The sequence below is a fragment of the Aethalodelphis obliquidens genome, unplaced genomic scaffold, assembly GCF_003676395.1.
Source record: "Aethalodelphis obliquidens isolate GAN/ISIS:26980383/991018 unplaced genomic scaffold, ASM367639v1 scaffold41, whole genome shotgun sequence".
NCBI classification, from domain to species: Eukaryota; Metazoa; Chordata; class Mammalia; order Artiodactyla; family Delphinidae; genus Aethalodelphis; species Aethalodelphis obliquidens.
This window is the reverse complement of record NW_020837985.1, coordinates 9,581,212-9,598,123: the sequence shown is the minus strand read 5'-3', so window position 1 is coordinate 9,598,123 and position 16,912 is coordinate 9,581,212. Positions and strand designations below refer to the sequence as shown.

Here is a 16,912-nt window from a genome sequence, read left to right as displayed (position 1 = left end):
GTCCTTGGGGAAATCACGTGGAACTTCTTGGACCTCAGACTCTTTATCCGTAACACAGAGATGCTCTTTCCAACACCGCTGGCCTCACAAAGATGGATGTTCCGTGAAGTGTTATAAATTGAATAATCCGTTGGGGGAAACCAGGTAACGAGTGCTTGTTTAGGAAAATTAGAATGTCTGGGGGCCTGTATTAGTTTCTCATGGCTCCTGTAACAAATTACCACAAACTTTCATGACTTTATAGCAACAGAAATTTACTGTCTCACAGTTCTGGAGACCAGGAGTCCAAAACCGGTTTCACTGAGCCAAACTCCAGGTGTGGGCAGGGCCAGGCCCCCTCTGGAGGCTCTAGGGAAGAAGCCGCTCCTCTTCCCTCCAGCTCTGGTGGGTGCTAGCATTTCTTGCTTGTGGGTACATCCCTCCAATCTCTGCCTCTGTGGTCACGTTGCCTCCTCTTCTATGTGTACCAAATCTCTCTCTGCTCTCTCTTATAAGGACACTTGTGAATGCACTTAGGACCCACAGGGATAATTCAGGATAGTTTTCCCACGTCAAGATCCCTAACCTAATCACATCTGCAGGACCCCTTTTCCTTATAAGGGAACATTTACAGATTTCAGAGGTTAGGACCTGGTATCTTCAGGTGACCATTGTTGAACCTACTATAGGGATGTTGCCAATTATAATAAGAAATCGTGTATGGTTGTAAGACGTCCCTTGATGCTGGTGCAAAGCAACACAGGTTAGAGAGGAATAATTTATAATCCAGATATTATTCACACCAACTCAGTGAGAGGAAACCATTAGTCTCATTTTGTAGATGAGGAAACAGGATCAGAGAGGCAAAGGAGCCTGCCTAAGGCTGCACAGCTGGCTAGTAGTGGAGCTCATCCTTCAGCTCTAAAGTTCACTTTCGGGACTTCCCTGGTGGCGCTGTGGTTAGGAATCCACCTGCCAATGCAGGAGACACGGGTTCGATCCCTGGTCTGCGAAGATCCCACATGCCGCAGAGCAACTAAGCCCGTGCACCACAGCTACTGAGCCTGCGCTCTAGAACCCATGAGCCACAACTACTGGGCCCATGTGCTGCAACTACTGAAGCCCGTGCGCTCTAGGGCCTGCGTGCTGCAACTACTGAGCCCGTGCGCTGCAACTACTGAACCCTGCAGGCCTAGAGCCCGTGCTCTGCAATAAGAGGAGCCACCGCAATGAGAAGCCTGCGCACTGCAACGAAGAGTGGCCCCTGCTCACCTGAACTAGAGAAAGCCCACACGCAGCAACGAAGACCCAACGCAGCCCCCCCAAAAAAGTTGACTTTCTTACACTCAGTAACAGACCATGGACATGGGCGATGGACGTCCTTGCTCCATATGTCCTTGCTTCATACTCTCGTATGAGATGAAGCAACACACTCTGGCCTCTTGTGACACCTGACCCCCTGACATTCTGTTACCAAAGGAGCTCCAATGTGAAGTGGTTAATCTGATGTAATTTGTGGGAATCACATCAGATTATGTGGGAAGTTACTGGCCCAGCACTGGAGGGATCTGGGGTTTTCCAGCACAGGTGAAGAGCTCAGGACTGTAAGGTCATGAAGAAGTAGAACACGCGGCCTCACAGTCCTCCCTCCAATGCCCTGGAAACCTTGTGCCCCAGCGACGCACGTTGCTTTGCCTCCCACTGGCCGAGACCAAATATGCCTTATGACACCACTCCTCTCTGTTCCTTTGTTTAGCTGATGGCGCTATGAAAACCGAACCTTTGTTCTTTTCTTCTTTACTTTTCAATCTTTTCTTTGGCTTCCGGGAAACTTGGGTCACATCCTGGGCCCACTGGTCGCCGCTTCCTTTATCACTGGTTTTCTTTTGCTTGTATCTCCTATTTTTCTTTTCCATTTTGATAATTTTATTGCACTTGAGACTTTTATTATAAGATACATTGAACTTATTCTGGAAGTTAGAAGGGTATATAAATTAGGGGTAAATAAAACTCCTTTTGTTGCAAAAGAAATCTTTTTATACTTTGGAAAGTCATTTTCTTAAATTAAGCTGAGTGTTCAGTTTTTAGAGACATAAACAGGTAGGATTAATAAAGATGGCTCCTCCCCCCAAGCCAGGTCAGTCAACGAATGCCTGATGTTGCAATTCCAAACTGCTTCCTGTATCTTTTATTTTACTTGCTCTTCCTACAAGGCTGTGAGATAAAGTGGTGATTACTATTCTACCCATTTTTCAGATGATAAAACTGAGACTCAGAAAAGTTAAGTGACGCGTCCCATGTCATTGAACCAGGACTTGTATGATGGTCCTGCCTTCTTTTCTCTGCTGCCCTGTGGATCACAGAAGTGACAGGGACCCTCGGCCAGATTCTCTTTGTGTGCCAACACCCGCTGTGGCCACGCAGCCACCTTACCTGCTGTGGCCGTAGCTTTCAGGAGCGTGATACATGAAGACGTTTCCTTGGGCTCTCCTTGCCCAGTGTCTGGCCATGTCGATCACAGGACAGATGATAAAGTAGTCCCTGGTGAGAGGAGGACAGAGGATGGGGTCTAGCTATGCACAGCTCTATGGACAACAGTGCCGGTAAAGGCTTCTCCCAGGCAAGGGACCTCGGCCACCAGCCAGCCCCTCTGCATAGGCCTGCAGAGAACACCCCCCGCCCCTCCTCACACCCTCCAGCTTTCCTCTCGCCCCTGCTGGCCCCCCTGCTGGCGCATGGTCCAGCCTGCTTCACGGAGGGCCACGGTCACACACTATGTCCATACGATGCATCGCAAGGTCAAGAGTCCCATGGGACAAACATCTTCCCAGGACATCAATTTTACTCAAAGACTTGGGAGCAAAACATTTTATATTAAAATAAATATAATATACTATGAAGCTGAACATAAAATAATTGTGCATTCTGAAGGAAGATGGAGACCTCAGGGACGTTTCAGGTTATGACACCTTTAGACCAGTGGCTCTCAGCTGGGATGCCTCCACGCTCCAGAAGACGTTTGGCAATGTCTGGGGGACACTTTTGGTTGTCACAGCTGGGAGTGGAAGGTTCCACCCTGGCAGTGCTGTGGATGGACCTTGCCAAGGAGACTGGAGGCAGGGAGGCCCATGGAGGCTGCTGCCTCAGTCTGGCCAGGAGAGAATGAGGACCTGGCCTAAGGGAGGAACGGAGTCCACCTCCTCAGTGAAGACTTTTTTGGTTACCTGCCCTCCTTCAGGCCTCTGCTCTTGCCCTTGTTCACAGATTGTCCTCAAAGACGGTTACAGGCAAAGTTGGGGCAAGAATGAACATAGGTTTCTGAACTCTAGCCCTGAGCTCTTTCTACAACATTGATCTAAGCCAGTCCCGACTTGGCTGTGAGCCTCTCAGGGTCTAGGATTTGGACATCTGTGAGTTCTTCAGGTCCAGTCTGGGGCTGGGCCTCCAGGAATAGGTGTTGGCTATTTTGTTCAAAGCTGAGCTCTCTACTAGAAGGAAAATTAGAGCCTTCCTGTCCCCAAGATGCCAGGGGGTGGTACAAAGTTTTATTCTGAGCTAGTGAACCTCTGATTGGAAACCACAGGCTCCTGGGAGGAATGACCAAGCAGGACAGTGGGCCTCAATATCCGAGTCAAGTTCAGCAGAGGCCTCTGAGCCTTGACAGTGGCTCTGTCCCCGGGGACAATGAGCAAGGGCCAGCGTGGACCTCCCTCCCCGAGGACGGGAAAGAAGTTACAGGATGCGGAAACCACCTGACCACACTCTCCCGGCTTGGAGGGGGGCCTCTCAGGGAAACAGAACATGTCAAGCGGCCCGTGAGGAACTCAAAGGTGACACGAGAGCTGGAGTCCCCACTGTGGTCTCATCCCAGGGGGCTCTGCAGGCAGAGAGAACTGGAATCCTGGCCATCTCTTGATGGTGCTGAGAGGGACATTCTGGGGACGGCAGAGCCTGTGATGGGTGCAGGCACCCACTAACCCCTCTGGGGGTGGGGGACCTGGGCGGACTTTCCCAGGGAAGGAAGCTTGAAGCAGGGGACTTGAGCAACAAGACGCATAAGCAGTGAGTGCAGAAACAGCACTCCCCACCCCCGGCAAGGGGATGTACGGCGTCAGGAGCCCTGGGTCTTCTGCTCTGGGTGTGACATCAGGCACAAGCCTTCCCCTGTCTAGGCCTCCATTTCCTGTGGAAGGTGAACTCTGGCCGCCCAGCAGAGTCACCTGGGGGAGCCTTGAAAACTACCGATGCTTACGAGGCCTGGGCTCTAGCCACCCTTGGAGCTCTCCTCGCGCTGTTCTCAAGGGCAGCAGGGGTCCAGGTACTGGGCTGGAGGTGGGGTCCTCTCTGCTGGACTTCCCCCCGCCCACTCTCCATCCACACAAGCTGAGCGCAGCTTCTCGGTTCGGGGCATATCCAAGCAGGCACCCTCTGACGGCGCGCGAGCACCACGGAGGGGAGGGGTGGGTCACCCTCGTGTCTCCCACTGGCGGGCAGGCAGCCCGCGCTGTGGACTGAATGACCGACACAGATGAAGCAGCAGCACCAGGGCCCGGTCCTCCCGGGGGATCTGAGCATCCCCACGGCCTCGGGGAGGCGGAGGCAGGACGGCGCGCCCAGGTGGCTCACCTCGCGGCCGCCTCCAGGGCGCGGGAGAAGGCGGCGTAGTCATCCGCGTGGTGCTCCAGGGAGTAGTACCACGTCGCCGCAGCCTGCACGCGCTCGTCCGCCGCCTCGCCGCCCAGAGAATTCTGCAGCGCCTGGTAAAAGGCTGTTTTGCTACTGGTCCGGCCTTGACTTTCCTCAAATTGCTTAAAAGAAAATATATGGAAAATCCCCAGTCAGATTCTGAAAGGCCCGACTGAGCATAGCTCAAGCCCTTGGTCTAGAATTTTCTCTCTCGGAGGCAGTGGAAGACGGCGAGAAGTGCGTGGGAGCTGGAGCCGGACTGCCTGGTGGAAATCCCAGCTCTGCCTTTTTCCAGCTGTGTGGCCTTAAACAAGCACCTGTACCCCTCTGTGCCTACCTGAAGGTGGACACAGTGGAGCCCCCAAGCAGGGTGGCGGTGAGGATTAAAAGGGTTCATACACGTGAAACCCTGAAAATGGCGCCTGGTGCCTAATAAGTGCTCACTGAACACAAGTCTTTGTCGCAGGCTGATCACAGGTCTCACGCGTGCTCGTGCACTTGGTTCTCAGCCAGCTTGTCACCTGGTTTTGTTAGGAGAGCTAACTTCAGTCGCATTCACTGACTCAAGCATTCAACGTAGGGACACTGCCTGTACCCTTTTCTACTGATAGACACACTCTTGGTCCAGGGCCAGCGGCTTGCTAGGCCTGGGAAACAGCCCTGAACACGCTAATCAAGGTCCCTGCTCTCAAGGGCCTTGTGTTCTAGTGGGTGGAGACGGAAAATAAGCAAAGAGTTGTGCAGTTCATCCGGGACAGGTGCTATGAAGAGAAACGGAGCAGGGTGAAGGGATGGGGCAGGGCTGTTTTATATAGGCTGGGCAGGGAAGGCAGGGAGCTCTGTGGGATGTGTGTCCAGATGGAGATAACTCTTTCTCCCTCCCTCCCTCCCTCCCTCCTTTCCTTCCTTCCTTCTTTCCTCCTTTTTCTTTCTTCCTCAGTCTCTTTTTTCTCTCTTCTTTTTAAGATTTATTTTTAAATCGAGGTAACATTGGCTTATGACATTATATAAGTTTGATGTGTCCAACATTCCGTTCCTACTTCTGTGTACCCTACAGCACACTCACCACCACAGGTTCAGTTTCCATCTGGTCACGCACACTTGAGTCAGTAAATGAAACTGAAGTTAATCCCTTTTACCCATTTTGCCCTCGCCCCAACCCTCCTGCCCTGGTCACCACTATCTGTAGCTACGTGTTGATTTTTGCTCGGTTTGTTTTGTTCATTTGTTTGTTTCCCATATGAGTGAAATCATGTGGTATTTGTCTTCCTCCTCCCCCTTCCTTCCTTTCTTATCCTGTCTGCCTGGGAGAGTCTGGGGAGGCCATGTCATCCCCTCAGGACTCAGTTTCCTCATTTCTGAAGACAAGGGGTGGGGAGGGAGTATCAGTGACGCAGCTCTGGTGTCGGAGATCCAGACCCCTCGGCCCTTGTACGGTCCCAGGATGTGTGTTTACATATTTCTAGGCTCTTATTTCAACACGGACATGTGCTTATCAGGATATCCTGACATGTTTAAATTCTTTTTCTAAACATTACCAAGCACACAGGAACTGTGATTAGAATTCAAGGAGTGGGTATGATCAGTAAGTGACCCCTTCCGTCCGAGACACTCTTTCAGCACATCCTGGGGTTCTGGGTTGGACTGCCTTCAGCCTGGCTCACCAAGAGGCTGGACCAGTGGCTGGAATCACTGATCAGAGGCACGTCTGCTGGTGGCCACACACCAGCTTCAGGAGAGATGAGGAAAGGAGACAGGGAGAGGTGTGAAAAAGGGCTTCATTTGAATTCTATCATATTCTATCTATCTATCTTTGTTATCTATCTATAACGGGTTATTTCTTGGAAAAAGATCTGCAGCAAATGTGGCAAAATATTAATATCTGTTAAATCTGAATAGTGATGTTTCTTATATCAGTGGTTTTTTATATCAAATATTTCTGACCATGATCTATAATAGAAAAGACATTTTATACATGCAGAATTCACACACACACACTCACCCTCAATGCCTGTAGTAACGTTCACGAACAACATTCATACTCATTGCTGTTAACATACGTGATATATCTGATAGTTTCCATTCTATTCTATTCTAGTCTAATCTAGTCTATTCAAAAATGCCTGCCTGAAATCTACTTAATTGACTTCACAGCCTACTAATAGTTTAGGGGGAAGCCTGCATTATGTTATTCCCTGTTATTTTCTGAGTTTTGGGGATATTTTATCACAAAAATTATATTAGTCACCATTCGCATAACTCCAATCATTGCCAAACATTTAGCATGTGTATTTCACTGGAGTATCAAGATCACCATATGAGTTGGGCAGTTGCATAGAATCATTGCCAAATTCCAGTGAAACCTGCACATAAGGGGCTTAGCACAGCTCTGGGCACACATGGTCAGTAGCGGCGAGCGATTACTATTGCCCTGTCCCAGGTGCAGGCAGGGGCCCCTGGGGGTCTTCAAGATGCTGCGCTGAATCCCCAGGTGCTGTTATTGTCAGTTTAATGCCTAGTGTTCCAGAACTACCAAGCAGCAGAGGGGCACGCAGGGCTCTAGCGGGTGCCCAGGAAATAAGTGTTGGACAAATGAATGGAAGAGACACTGACCTTCACAGAGATAACACAGGTGAGGCTGCAAGTCCAAAGTAAAACCTCCTAGATTCAAATCCCAGAGCTGGAAAGACCTGGGCTTGGATGTCAGCTTTGCTACGTATTAGTTATGTGACCTTGGGCAACTTGCTGAATCCCTCTCTGCCTTTGTTTTCTCCTCTGTACAATGGGCACAATAATATTACCCTCTTCATAAACCTGTCCTGAGGTTAATTGAGATGACACCTACACACTCTTAGCATGATGTCGGCGGCTGGGTGTCTGCAGCTCAGCTGGCCCAGGGGAGCCCATGCTTTAGAGCCAGGCCTGATCCAGGCTGGTCCCGCTGGCTGTGGGTCCAGATCCTTGGGAACTCCTCTTCCGGATCACTGCTAGAAAACGACTGACCTCACCCAAAGGACAGAGCCTCCTTCACGGGTGCTGCGGAAACTCTTTCCATAAGATGCACCTTTTAGGAGCAGCAGGGCACCAAGCCCTGGGCCCTGCCAGAAGTACCTCCAACCATCTGAACAATTCCATGGCTAGAATGCTAAAGGGAGGGGCCCAGGTTCTGCTTCCACAAGCTTGTGATTCGTTTCCCATTCTGAGCGGATCTGAGCCTCTGAGACAAGCTGGGCCGTGGCTGCATCCACAGTCAGCATTTTGAAGAGACGGTTGGAGTGCGGATCTGAGCCCCCTGGGGGCGCGTGGGGATGCGAAGGGGCCCGTTCTCAGGAAGACCCAGGTCTCTTCCTTCTTGGCGAGGACAGAAGCACAGATGCTGTTGCTGGTTTAATTAGAGAGGCAGCAGGAGGGATGTGGCTACCACGTGACTGCCAAGCCAGGGCCGAAGCCACAAGCTGTAATGACAGGCAAGACATGCCTCAGAGGCGGGTTTGCTGGGCCTGCGCTCATTAAGGGCCATCAAGAATTGGCACAGGTGCGGTGCGCAGTTTTAAAGGACCGCCCTTAACACCTCCCATAGAAAAGTCAGAGCCCTGGGGAACATTTAGCGACTGTGGGGGGGTCCACAGTCACCTTGGATGCCTGTGACCTAGGCGACTGAGTGTGGGGTTCGGACCTGGCTCTGCAGGCAACCTCAGAAGACTCATTGCTGGTCAGTGAGTTCGTTCACTGAATACCCCTCTCTGTGCCTGGGGCTGATGTTAGAATCAAAAGAAAATTATTATCAAATGGGTGACAGTAGATATTACTTCTCTCTCCCCTCTGGTTGGTAAATTATTAAAAGTAGGTGTCCTTGTGTTCACCCCAAGTTTGAGAAACAGGATGACAGCCACGTTGCTGCAGGGTCTTTATCTTCAAGTCACTGTTCAGTCAACAAGTTTCTGTGCAGCGCCTGTATGTGCCGGGAGCAGCTCCAGGCATCTGGGTACATCGGGGAACCGTACAGCCCACGTTCCTGGCCCTTTGGGGGCTTTTAGTTGAGTTTGGGGGAGGGATGGCACAGGACAAGTCTTTGTAACAGAGGAGGTTCGGTGGTGATCACTATGGCACAAGCGAACAAGCAGGGCTGGGGAGGGCGCAGGGTGCTGGCTGGTGAGGGTTGAAATCGTAAATGGGCTCGTGAGATGGGCCTCGGACCTTGTGGAGGACAGCGGAGCTGAGACTGGAGGGAAGCGGGTGTTGGGTGTGGGCTCTGCAGGGCCCCAGGAGGGAGCCCGGGAGCTGCTGCTTCTTACTGCTTCTCCTCTGCCATGTGGGTCCCATGAGGCTGCTCGGAACCCCAAGGTGATCCTCAGAGCTCTCCATACACCCGCACCATCCTCTACTCTCAGGGACTCTTCCCGAATCCCCTCCCTCTTCTTGGACCAAGGGACACTCCTTCCCTCTGAGGCTGATGCCTCACTGCCCGGCGCTCTAGGGACCCTCCCCTCTGCTTGTTCAGCGACGTCACTGGGTAAATCTCCCCCCTCTTAGAACATGCGATATGCAACTCTCCGTGACTCCTACCGCCACCCAGAAGGAAACGCCAGCCAAGGTGTCTGTCTGCCCACCTCGGCGTTCCCAGCGCAGGGAATTCACCCCTCACCCCACAGCTACCTGGCCCCTCCACTCCCCCACCTCCATGCTTGCCAAGGTCGCTGATGGTCAGCGCCAATGTTGGCGCAGCTCACCATCCCAGCCTGGGGCTCTTTCTTGCCTGGACTTGGTGACCCTCCCCATCTCCTTTTCCATAAAATTCTCCATCTCGGGCTCATTTCTGAACCTCCCTGCCACCTGGCTGTCTTGCCCACTTTAAATGCTGATGTCGCCCCCCCCACAGTTGCCACCCCTGCCCTTTCGCATCCCCTTCTGTCCACACACGCTCATGAGGTGGTACCATTTCCTCCCTTTGTTTCGACAGTGATCCGTAAGTTGACGATTCCTAAATCTCTCTCCAGCCTATGTGTACTTCCTCACCTCCAGAACCTTCTTCCCCTCCTATTTTCCCAACCTCAGGGATGAAGACCAGTACCCAGCAACCTGATTAGAAAAGAGATGTTTCCCGACTCCTCCCACTTCCTCATCTTCCCCAGGGCTCTGCTGTACCACGGTCCTGTTGAGTCTCCTCCTGAGGACGTCTCAACACACTCCTCCTGTCCACTCCTACTGCCCCATCGGGGCTCCTTCCCTCCTCCTCTCCTTCCCACCCTGGGACAGAAGCACTGACAATGTTCTCTGGGGAGTGGGGACCGCAGGAGGAGTGCTTTGTACACGGAAGATAGTTAATTAACTTTCGTACATCGATTACTCTTGATGTTATGCAAAATGGTTATGACTTCGTAAGTTTGAGAAGAGGGAGACCTGGGGCAGCATCTCCAAAGGCAATTGGGTGAACTCTGAAAGGATGAATGAATGAACAAATGCCCCCAGAATTCTCTAGAGCTCTGAGGTAGGTAGAGACACAAATACTCTTTCATTTAATGGGCATAAATGAAAGACATACTGCTGGCCAGCAACTGAGGATTTGAAATGAACATGACACAGATCTTGCCATGGGACAGCCTGGTAAGGTCGCAGAGGTAATGTGGCAATGAATGAAGTGGTCATGAAACCTGGCTGAGGGTTGGTGTCCAGTGGAGATGGAGGTACAGTGGAAAGAGGGTGAGTTTGGGAAGCACGTGACCACTTCCTCACTCTCCCCTCAGCCTACTCTGATCAGTCCGGCCTTCCACTAACCCCACTGAAATGGCCCTTACCAAGGGCGCCCAGGACCTACATCCTGTCAGGTCCAGGGGTCAGATCTCTGCACTCAACTCACACCACTTCCAATGACATTGTACACTTGACCTCGGCTTCCTTTCAGAAAAACATTCTTTTCTTGGCTTTCTGTGACATCATAGTTTCCTGGTTTTCCTCCAAATCCATATATATAGCTCTGAACTCTCTCTTGAACTCCCAACTCATCTACTCAGCTGCCAATCTAAGATATATCCCAAATCTGGGCATTTCTCACCATTACCATGTCTTTAACCTTCATTTAACATGGCAGCTTGCTCCCCGGACCTCGCAATGGACCTCAGTCTGGTCTCTACCTCCTTTGTTACCCTTCCATAGTCAATTTTCCATAGAGCTGCCAGAATGCTCTTTAAAGAGATGAATCAGCCTAGTTGATTTGCAATGTCGTATCTGTATGGTAAAACTATTTTAAAAAATAATAATAAAGTGAATTTTCCTGATTACTAAAAAAGAAAGAAAACAAAAGATGAATCAGTACGATCATTCTCTAACTTAAAACTTTCTGATAACTGCCCCCTGCAAGTAGAATAAGTCACTCTTCTGATGACCTAACAGGTCCCTGCAACACATCTGCCTTCCTCCCTACTGCTTCCTCCATCATCCACTGGGTTTCCCAGCAACTGGCCTTCTGTGTCCCCCAAACCAGCACTGCCTCAGCCCTTTGCACTGGCCCCTCGCCTCACTCGCCCCACAGCTGGCCCTTCGCATCACTGAGAACCGGAAACCACCTCCCTGAACTCCGTACAAAAGTGCTTTCCCCCATTGCATCACTTCCTGTCCCGTTACACTTTCTTCAGAGCACTCTTCAAGATCTGAAACTCTTACTTTCTCTGCTTACGCATCCCTGTCTGCGTCCTCTCCCGAGAAGAGAAACTCCATGAGCCAGGAGCCTTATCTGTTCGGGTTACAACTTTCCCCCAGCCTGGAGGAGAGCCCTCAATGAGCATGTGTTGCCTGCCTGCACGAATCAACTCGGGACCGCTCCTGCCCCGACCACTGGGTGTGGATGTGACGGGACAAGGGGCCAATCTCTCCACCATCCAGCAGGTCCGGTGTCCAGACCCCACCATCATTGCAGGGGCACACGATAAAACGTTCCTTTTAATTTAAAATCAGAAGAAAAAATAAATATGATAATAATGGATGTATAAGAATGAATCCAGTCTACATTCATCTTTTACCTGCACGGTCAGAAAATACTTTTACTGTTCTGGGGGGACAAGTCAACCCCGCCAATCCCTGGCTTCCTCTGCACTGAGAATGATAACCCCACGCATCAGGGCCGGGGGACACTTAGACAAGGCGCCGTGTGTGCGTGACCACTCTGAGGGCCAGGTGGCTACAGCGCTGGCGTGGAGGGGTCCCAGCGTGGTTCCCAGGGGTTGGGTACTGTCTCCTTCACCTAGAAGTCCTCTCATAACTGAAGGGCTGGTCACCCTGTGCCCACTCAAAGCCTAAAGAGAAGGCAGCCCCAGCTGGTTAGGCAACCTGCCTGAACTGCGTGGCTAACGCAAGGAATTGTGACCCACTTTTCTAATTCCAGGTCCTGGGCTCTCCAGAGAGCCTCACGATGCCTGGGGTTGGGATCCTCGAACCACCCCACCCCAAAGGGCTGGGGAATTCGGTGCAGTAGCCCCTCTCCGCAGGAAATCCATGTACTTCCCTGGGACTCCTGTACCGTCCTCTGCTATAATCTGTCACCAAAGGCTTGATTTTCCCAGGCTGGAGCTCGTGCCAGCGCCTGGGGCTGCCAGGTGCCACTTTCCAACTCTCAGGCGGGCTGCCCTCCCCCTCCCTACTCTCCGCAGGGCCCCCATCCCACCTGCTCCTGGATGAGGCCAACTCCTGGCCAAGCTCAGGGGCACCTCAGCGGCAGCGATTCTGATTTTTCTCGCCTTCCTTGGAGATGCCTGTGCTTTGGAGGAGAAGGCAGAGCATCGCCTCTTGGAACAAATCTGCTTTTGATCATGCAAATTAATGCCCGGTTAATGTAGGCAGACTGTCAGTTTCACCAGTTAGCGGGAGAGAGAGAGAGAGAGAGAGAAAGAGAGAGAGAGAAGAGAGGGAAAAATCCCCACCATGGCAACTGATGAAGAATTTCAACAGAAAGCTGCTACTTCAGAAAATAAGATCGTCCTCTGTGAACAGAGCCTTTCCAGGCGTCTCAGGCAGCGCTGATGTTCCGCGGGTATGTGGTTAACTTTGCTGGTATCATTAAGACTCCTTGGGTGGGCCATAGATGGCTTGGGGTGGTAAGTGGGTGAGGGTGTTCACGTGGAATCTCTGGAAGCCCTACCCAACCTCTTTGGGCTGCGGGAATTTAGTGGGTCTCCGCTGATGTGATGGACGCGTGAGTCCGGGGGCTCACTTGGGGTGGGAGGGACATCTGCCCCTCCTGTGGCTTCCCCCAGGGAGCTGGGTGGTGTGTGTTTGTGGGCTGGGCTCTGGATGGTACTGATGCAGGGTGGCATGAGGAGAAAGCGTGTGTGTGCATCTGCCAGGATTTGGAAAATTGGCTCAGGTCAGGCGAGGTGATTTAGTGATTGTGCGTCCTCTGTATTCCTGCTTTCTCGGGATTCTTCTCTGGATTGGGGACAATAGCTTTGGATACTGACCATAGTAGTACAGTTAAAGAATTAAAGGAAAAACTAATATTTATCGAGCACATGGTATTTTCCAGACATTGCTGCATGTATGATTTCCTTCAATATCTTTATGAGGATATGTACTAATAATCTCCCGATTTTACAGATAGGGAAACTGAGGCTCAGGCTCTGGAGAACTCAAATACCCCTGATTACAATCCATGGACACCCAGGGCACTCTCCCCGCTCCGTTGACAGACAGCTGGGGGAACAGGGTCCTGGTCAGTTCCTTCGTCACTGGGTCACTACTGCTGGCAGTGCCACTGCGGGTCCAGTGACACCCCCCTTCCCTAACTGCCCTGAGGTCCTACAGTAGGACGACCATCTCTCCAAATAGTGTGTATCAAACTGCATTTTAGTTACTTACTTCTGCCCATTTTCTATTTCGTTACTTGACTGAGCTCCCTGAGGGCAGGGTTTAATTTGTATTGATGCCCCCAGACACCTAGCACGGCATCTGGCACGTAGTAAGTGACCTTGTGAAGTATCCCCATGACAAATGAATCGGTCTCTGTGTTGGGAAAACCTACTTGAGACCCGGTTCTAGGCGGATGTGGACATTTTCTACAGTTGCAGGTATGTTCTGCTTCTCAGCACAGACAGGGTGGGAAGGGCTTGGCCTATGTGGATGGACAGAGGATTCGGGAAAGGAATCGCTGGGATGGAGGCCCTCAGGAACGTGCCATCCTGGGTTTCTCCTCGGCTAATGGCAGCTGGACTCAGGGGCTATGGAGCCTTCCAGGTGGAAATGGAGAAACCCACAACCCAACGCTGAATAGGTCACGAGCAGGCTGAGGAAGGGAAGGAACCCGAAGGGCACGAGTGAGCAGAATGTTTGGAAATAAAAGAGGAACTTCAATACCACCTCCAGAGGGCAGCTGGTAGCTTGGTTCCCACTTGGGTGTCCACGTTACTCCAGGGCATTTCTGTGTTGGGCATGATTCTGAGGATTATTCCTCTGGGCTATGATCTGGCTGTAGGGTGGTGTAGGTGGTGCTAGTGCATTTCCATCCCTGTCCTAAGTTTAGCACACAAAGCGCCCCCAGTTGGAGCCAGAGGACCTTCAGTGGAGACTTGGCTTTGCAAATGACTAGCTAGTAGACCTTGGGACAATCATTAAACCTCTCGAAACTTATTTCTCCCTCCATACAATGGTGTTAAATGTTGGTTCGTGGGTGTGGAGCTCATAGCATTATGGCTGAGAGAAAAGAAGAATGTGGGTGCAACTGCAAAGCCCTTTGCACCGAGGGGCCCTGATTCTAGCTGGGTTTGTGCTCACCCAGCATATGCTGTCATTGCTGGACGACAAGCTCGTGGAGGGAAGGCCTGGCTTTTCCCAGAAGGCTGGGATGGCAAAAGGATGCCTTTGGCGTTGAATTCTGACTTCTCTCTGAACTGGTTTCCCATCTGAGCGTTAGTGATAAGAATCCCTGATCCATAGGGTCGTTTGGGAATAAATGATCTCCTTGAAGACTCCTAGGTCAGATGCATAATTTCATTCTTTCCACTGAATAAAGATTCATTGAGCACTTACTGTGTGCCAGCCACTTTTGTAGGCACCACAGATATAGCAGAAAGCAAAATAGATAAAGTCTCAGAGCTCCTGGGGCTCACATTCCAGAGGAGGAAGAAACAGAGTAGACGAATATAGAACATGTCAAGGGGAACAGGTTCTGAGGACGGGGGGCAGGATAAAGGGGAGAGAGGGTGCTGGGGGTGTGGATGCCTTTTCCACCAGAGTGGTCCAGGATGAAGGAAGTGAGGGAATGAGGTACCTTGGGAAGAACATTCTAGAAGGGGGAACAGAAAGCGCCAAGACCCTAAGGTGGGAGTGTGTGCGGCAGATTTGAGGAGCACCACAGGGACCGGTTAGGCTGAAGCACGGTCAGCGGGAGGAGGCGGGCAGCAGGAACAAGGTCAGAGGACAAACAGTGGCCACGTCAGATAGTGGGCGTTAAGGACTGTGGCTTTTCCTCTGCATGAGCTGAGGTCACTGGACGGCTTTAAGAAGAGGAGTGACGTGATCTGACTTACACCGTAAAGGGATTACTCCAGCCCCTGTGGCTCTCATAGAGCAAAGGGGGCAAAGCCAGAAGCAGGGAGATGGTTGGAGGCCATTGCAAAGCTCCCGGAGAAAGATGATGGCAAGCATCAGGGTGGTGGCAGAAGAGGTGGGGAGAGGGGGTTGGAAACATGTTGAAGGTAGACATGCTGATGGAATGCTGGTAGGCAGAGAGAGAGGTTTGGAGTCTGGGTTGCTGTTTATTGAGATGGTGAAGACAGCGGGGGCATAAGCTGGTTGGGGGTGGGGACATAAGTGGAATCAGCAGTTCATTTTGGCTGTGTTAAGACTGAGAAGTGATGAGACATCTAAGTGAAGACGTCAATTAGACCCTGCGCTAACCCAGTCTAGAGTTCAAGGGAAAAGCCCAGGTGGGAGGTACAGAGTGGGGCTGGAGGTACACGTTCAGGAGATGCCGGCATGTAATGGCACTGCAAGTGTGGACTTGGCCTCAAACCCGACTGTTACTGCACCCCTGCTTCTCCCAACTGTCCACAGCAGTCAGCACCTAGGTGGGTTCCCAGTGGGATGCAGGCTCACAAGAACCACCCAACGACTGCACTAGCGCCTGTTCAAAGGAGAATAAATGGAGAAGGGAAGCCAGACAGGAATAGTCAGCCTGTTCCCTATTCTGGTGCCTGGACTTGAGGGCACGCTCGCCCACCCATCTCCTTCCTGGTGCAGGCGGTGAGCTCTGTCAGCAGACACGATCTTTCTTTGCAAGCGGACCAAGGAAACATCTCCTTGAAAGCCTCAGAGGGAAACTCAATGCATTGTTGAGGAGGGCTTCCAGTCCTCTGGATGTAGGTTCCCTGCTGGAGGGGGTTCAGAAATTCAGGGCAGAGGTGGGAAACTCCCAAGATGCTGCTGGGAGAGGACCAGGAAACACCAAGGCAGCCGCAGACAATCCTCTTACAATGGGTTGGCATCACCCGAAAATATAAACTTGAGCTGCCCTACGGTCAACCCCAGCACCAAGACTGCCAGTAACAGCTCCCCTCCCCCCCAGCCCCGACGGATGGCTCTTCCACTGGGGGTGGGAGGAGTATAGGAATGTGCTGCTGGGGCCTGCTTCTAGGATGATTCCCCAGGCTCCCGGGAATGGAGTTCTCTCTCTCTAAGGTCGGAGATGGCTGGGATGCATTTCCAGCGCATGGTCCAAAGAACCAGAGCTGTGAGGATATAGCATCTTCTGCACCAAGATTTCCACATCCTCCCCTGACGGGCAGTGTGGAATGAGGTGTTGCATGGAAGAGGGTCCAGGGCCGATGGCCATGTCTTTCCACGCTGCCCATGCTGTAGGGCGTCGTCTCTCTCGGGCAGCACTCAGAGAGTGCAGCACAAATGTAAGGACGTTCGTTTCTTTCTCTTGCTTTATAATTCTTTGTTTTTGTGAATCTTTTTAACGCTTAGTATAAGAGTACTCATGTATATAATTTATACTCAAATGACTGTGCTTACTATTTTTTAACTGATGACGGGCTTGATCAAAGTAGTGGGAATTTGAAGACCCACTACTTTAGAGAAGAAAAGCCCAGGGCTAGTGGTGGAGAGTGGCCTTGCTTCAGTGTTTCCTGAGCGTTAGTCTGGTTCAATAATCAAGTTGCAGCCCCTTGAAGTAAAGGGCTGAGTCACATATGGGCGCTCGGCAGAAAAATGTAGAGACGGATCAGGGGCAAAAGTTCCTTCTCCATGGCTGTGAGTC

The 16,912-nt window shown here is 51.5% G+C and overlaps 1 protein-coding gene across 1 annotated transcript in view; it reads right to left on the bottom strand.

The window, feature by feature from the left end:
• Positions 1 to 16,912, bottom strand: part of TG (thyroglobulin) — a 242,372-nt gene that overhangs the window by 16,534 nt on the left and 208,926 nt on the right. Inside the window, exons 44-45 of the mRNA XM_027132515.1 lie at positions 4,606 to 4,787; positions 2,413 to 2,520 (exon numbers count right to left, since the gene is read on the bottom strand). Of these exons, the coding sequence (XP_026988316.1) occupies positions 2,413 to 2,520; positions 4,606 to 4,787 (290 nt within the window). The remainder of the gene's footprint in view (positions 1 to 2,412; positions 2,521 to 4,605; positions 4,788 to 16,912) is intronic.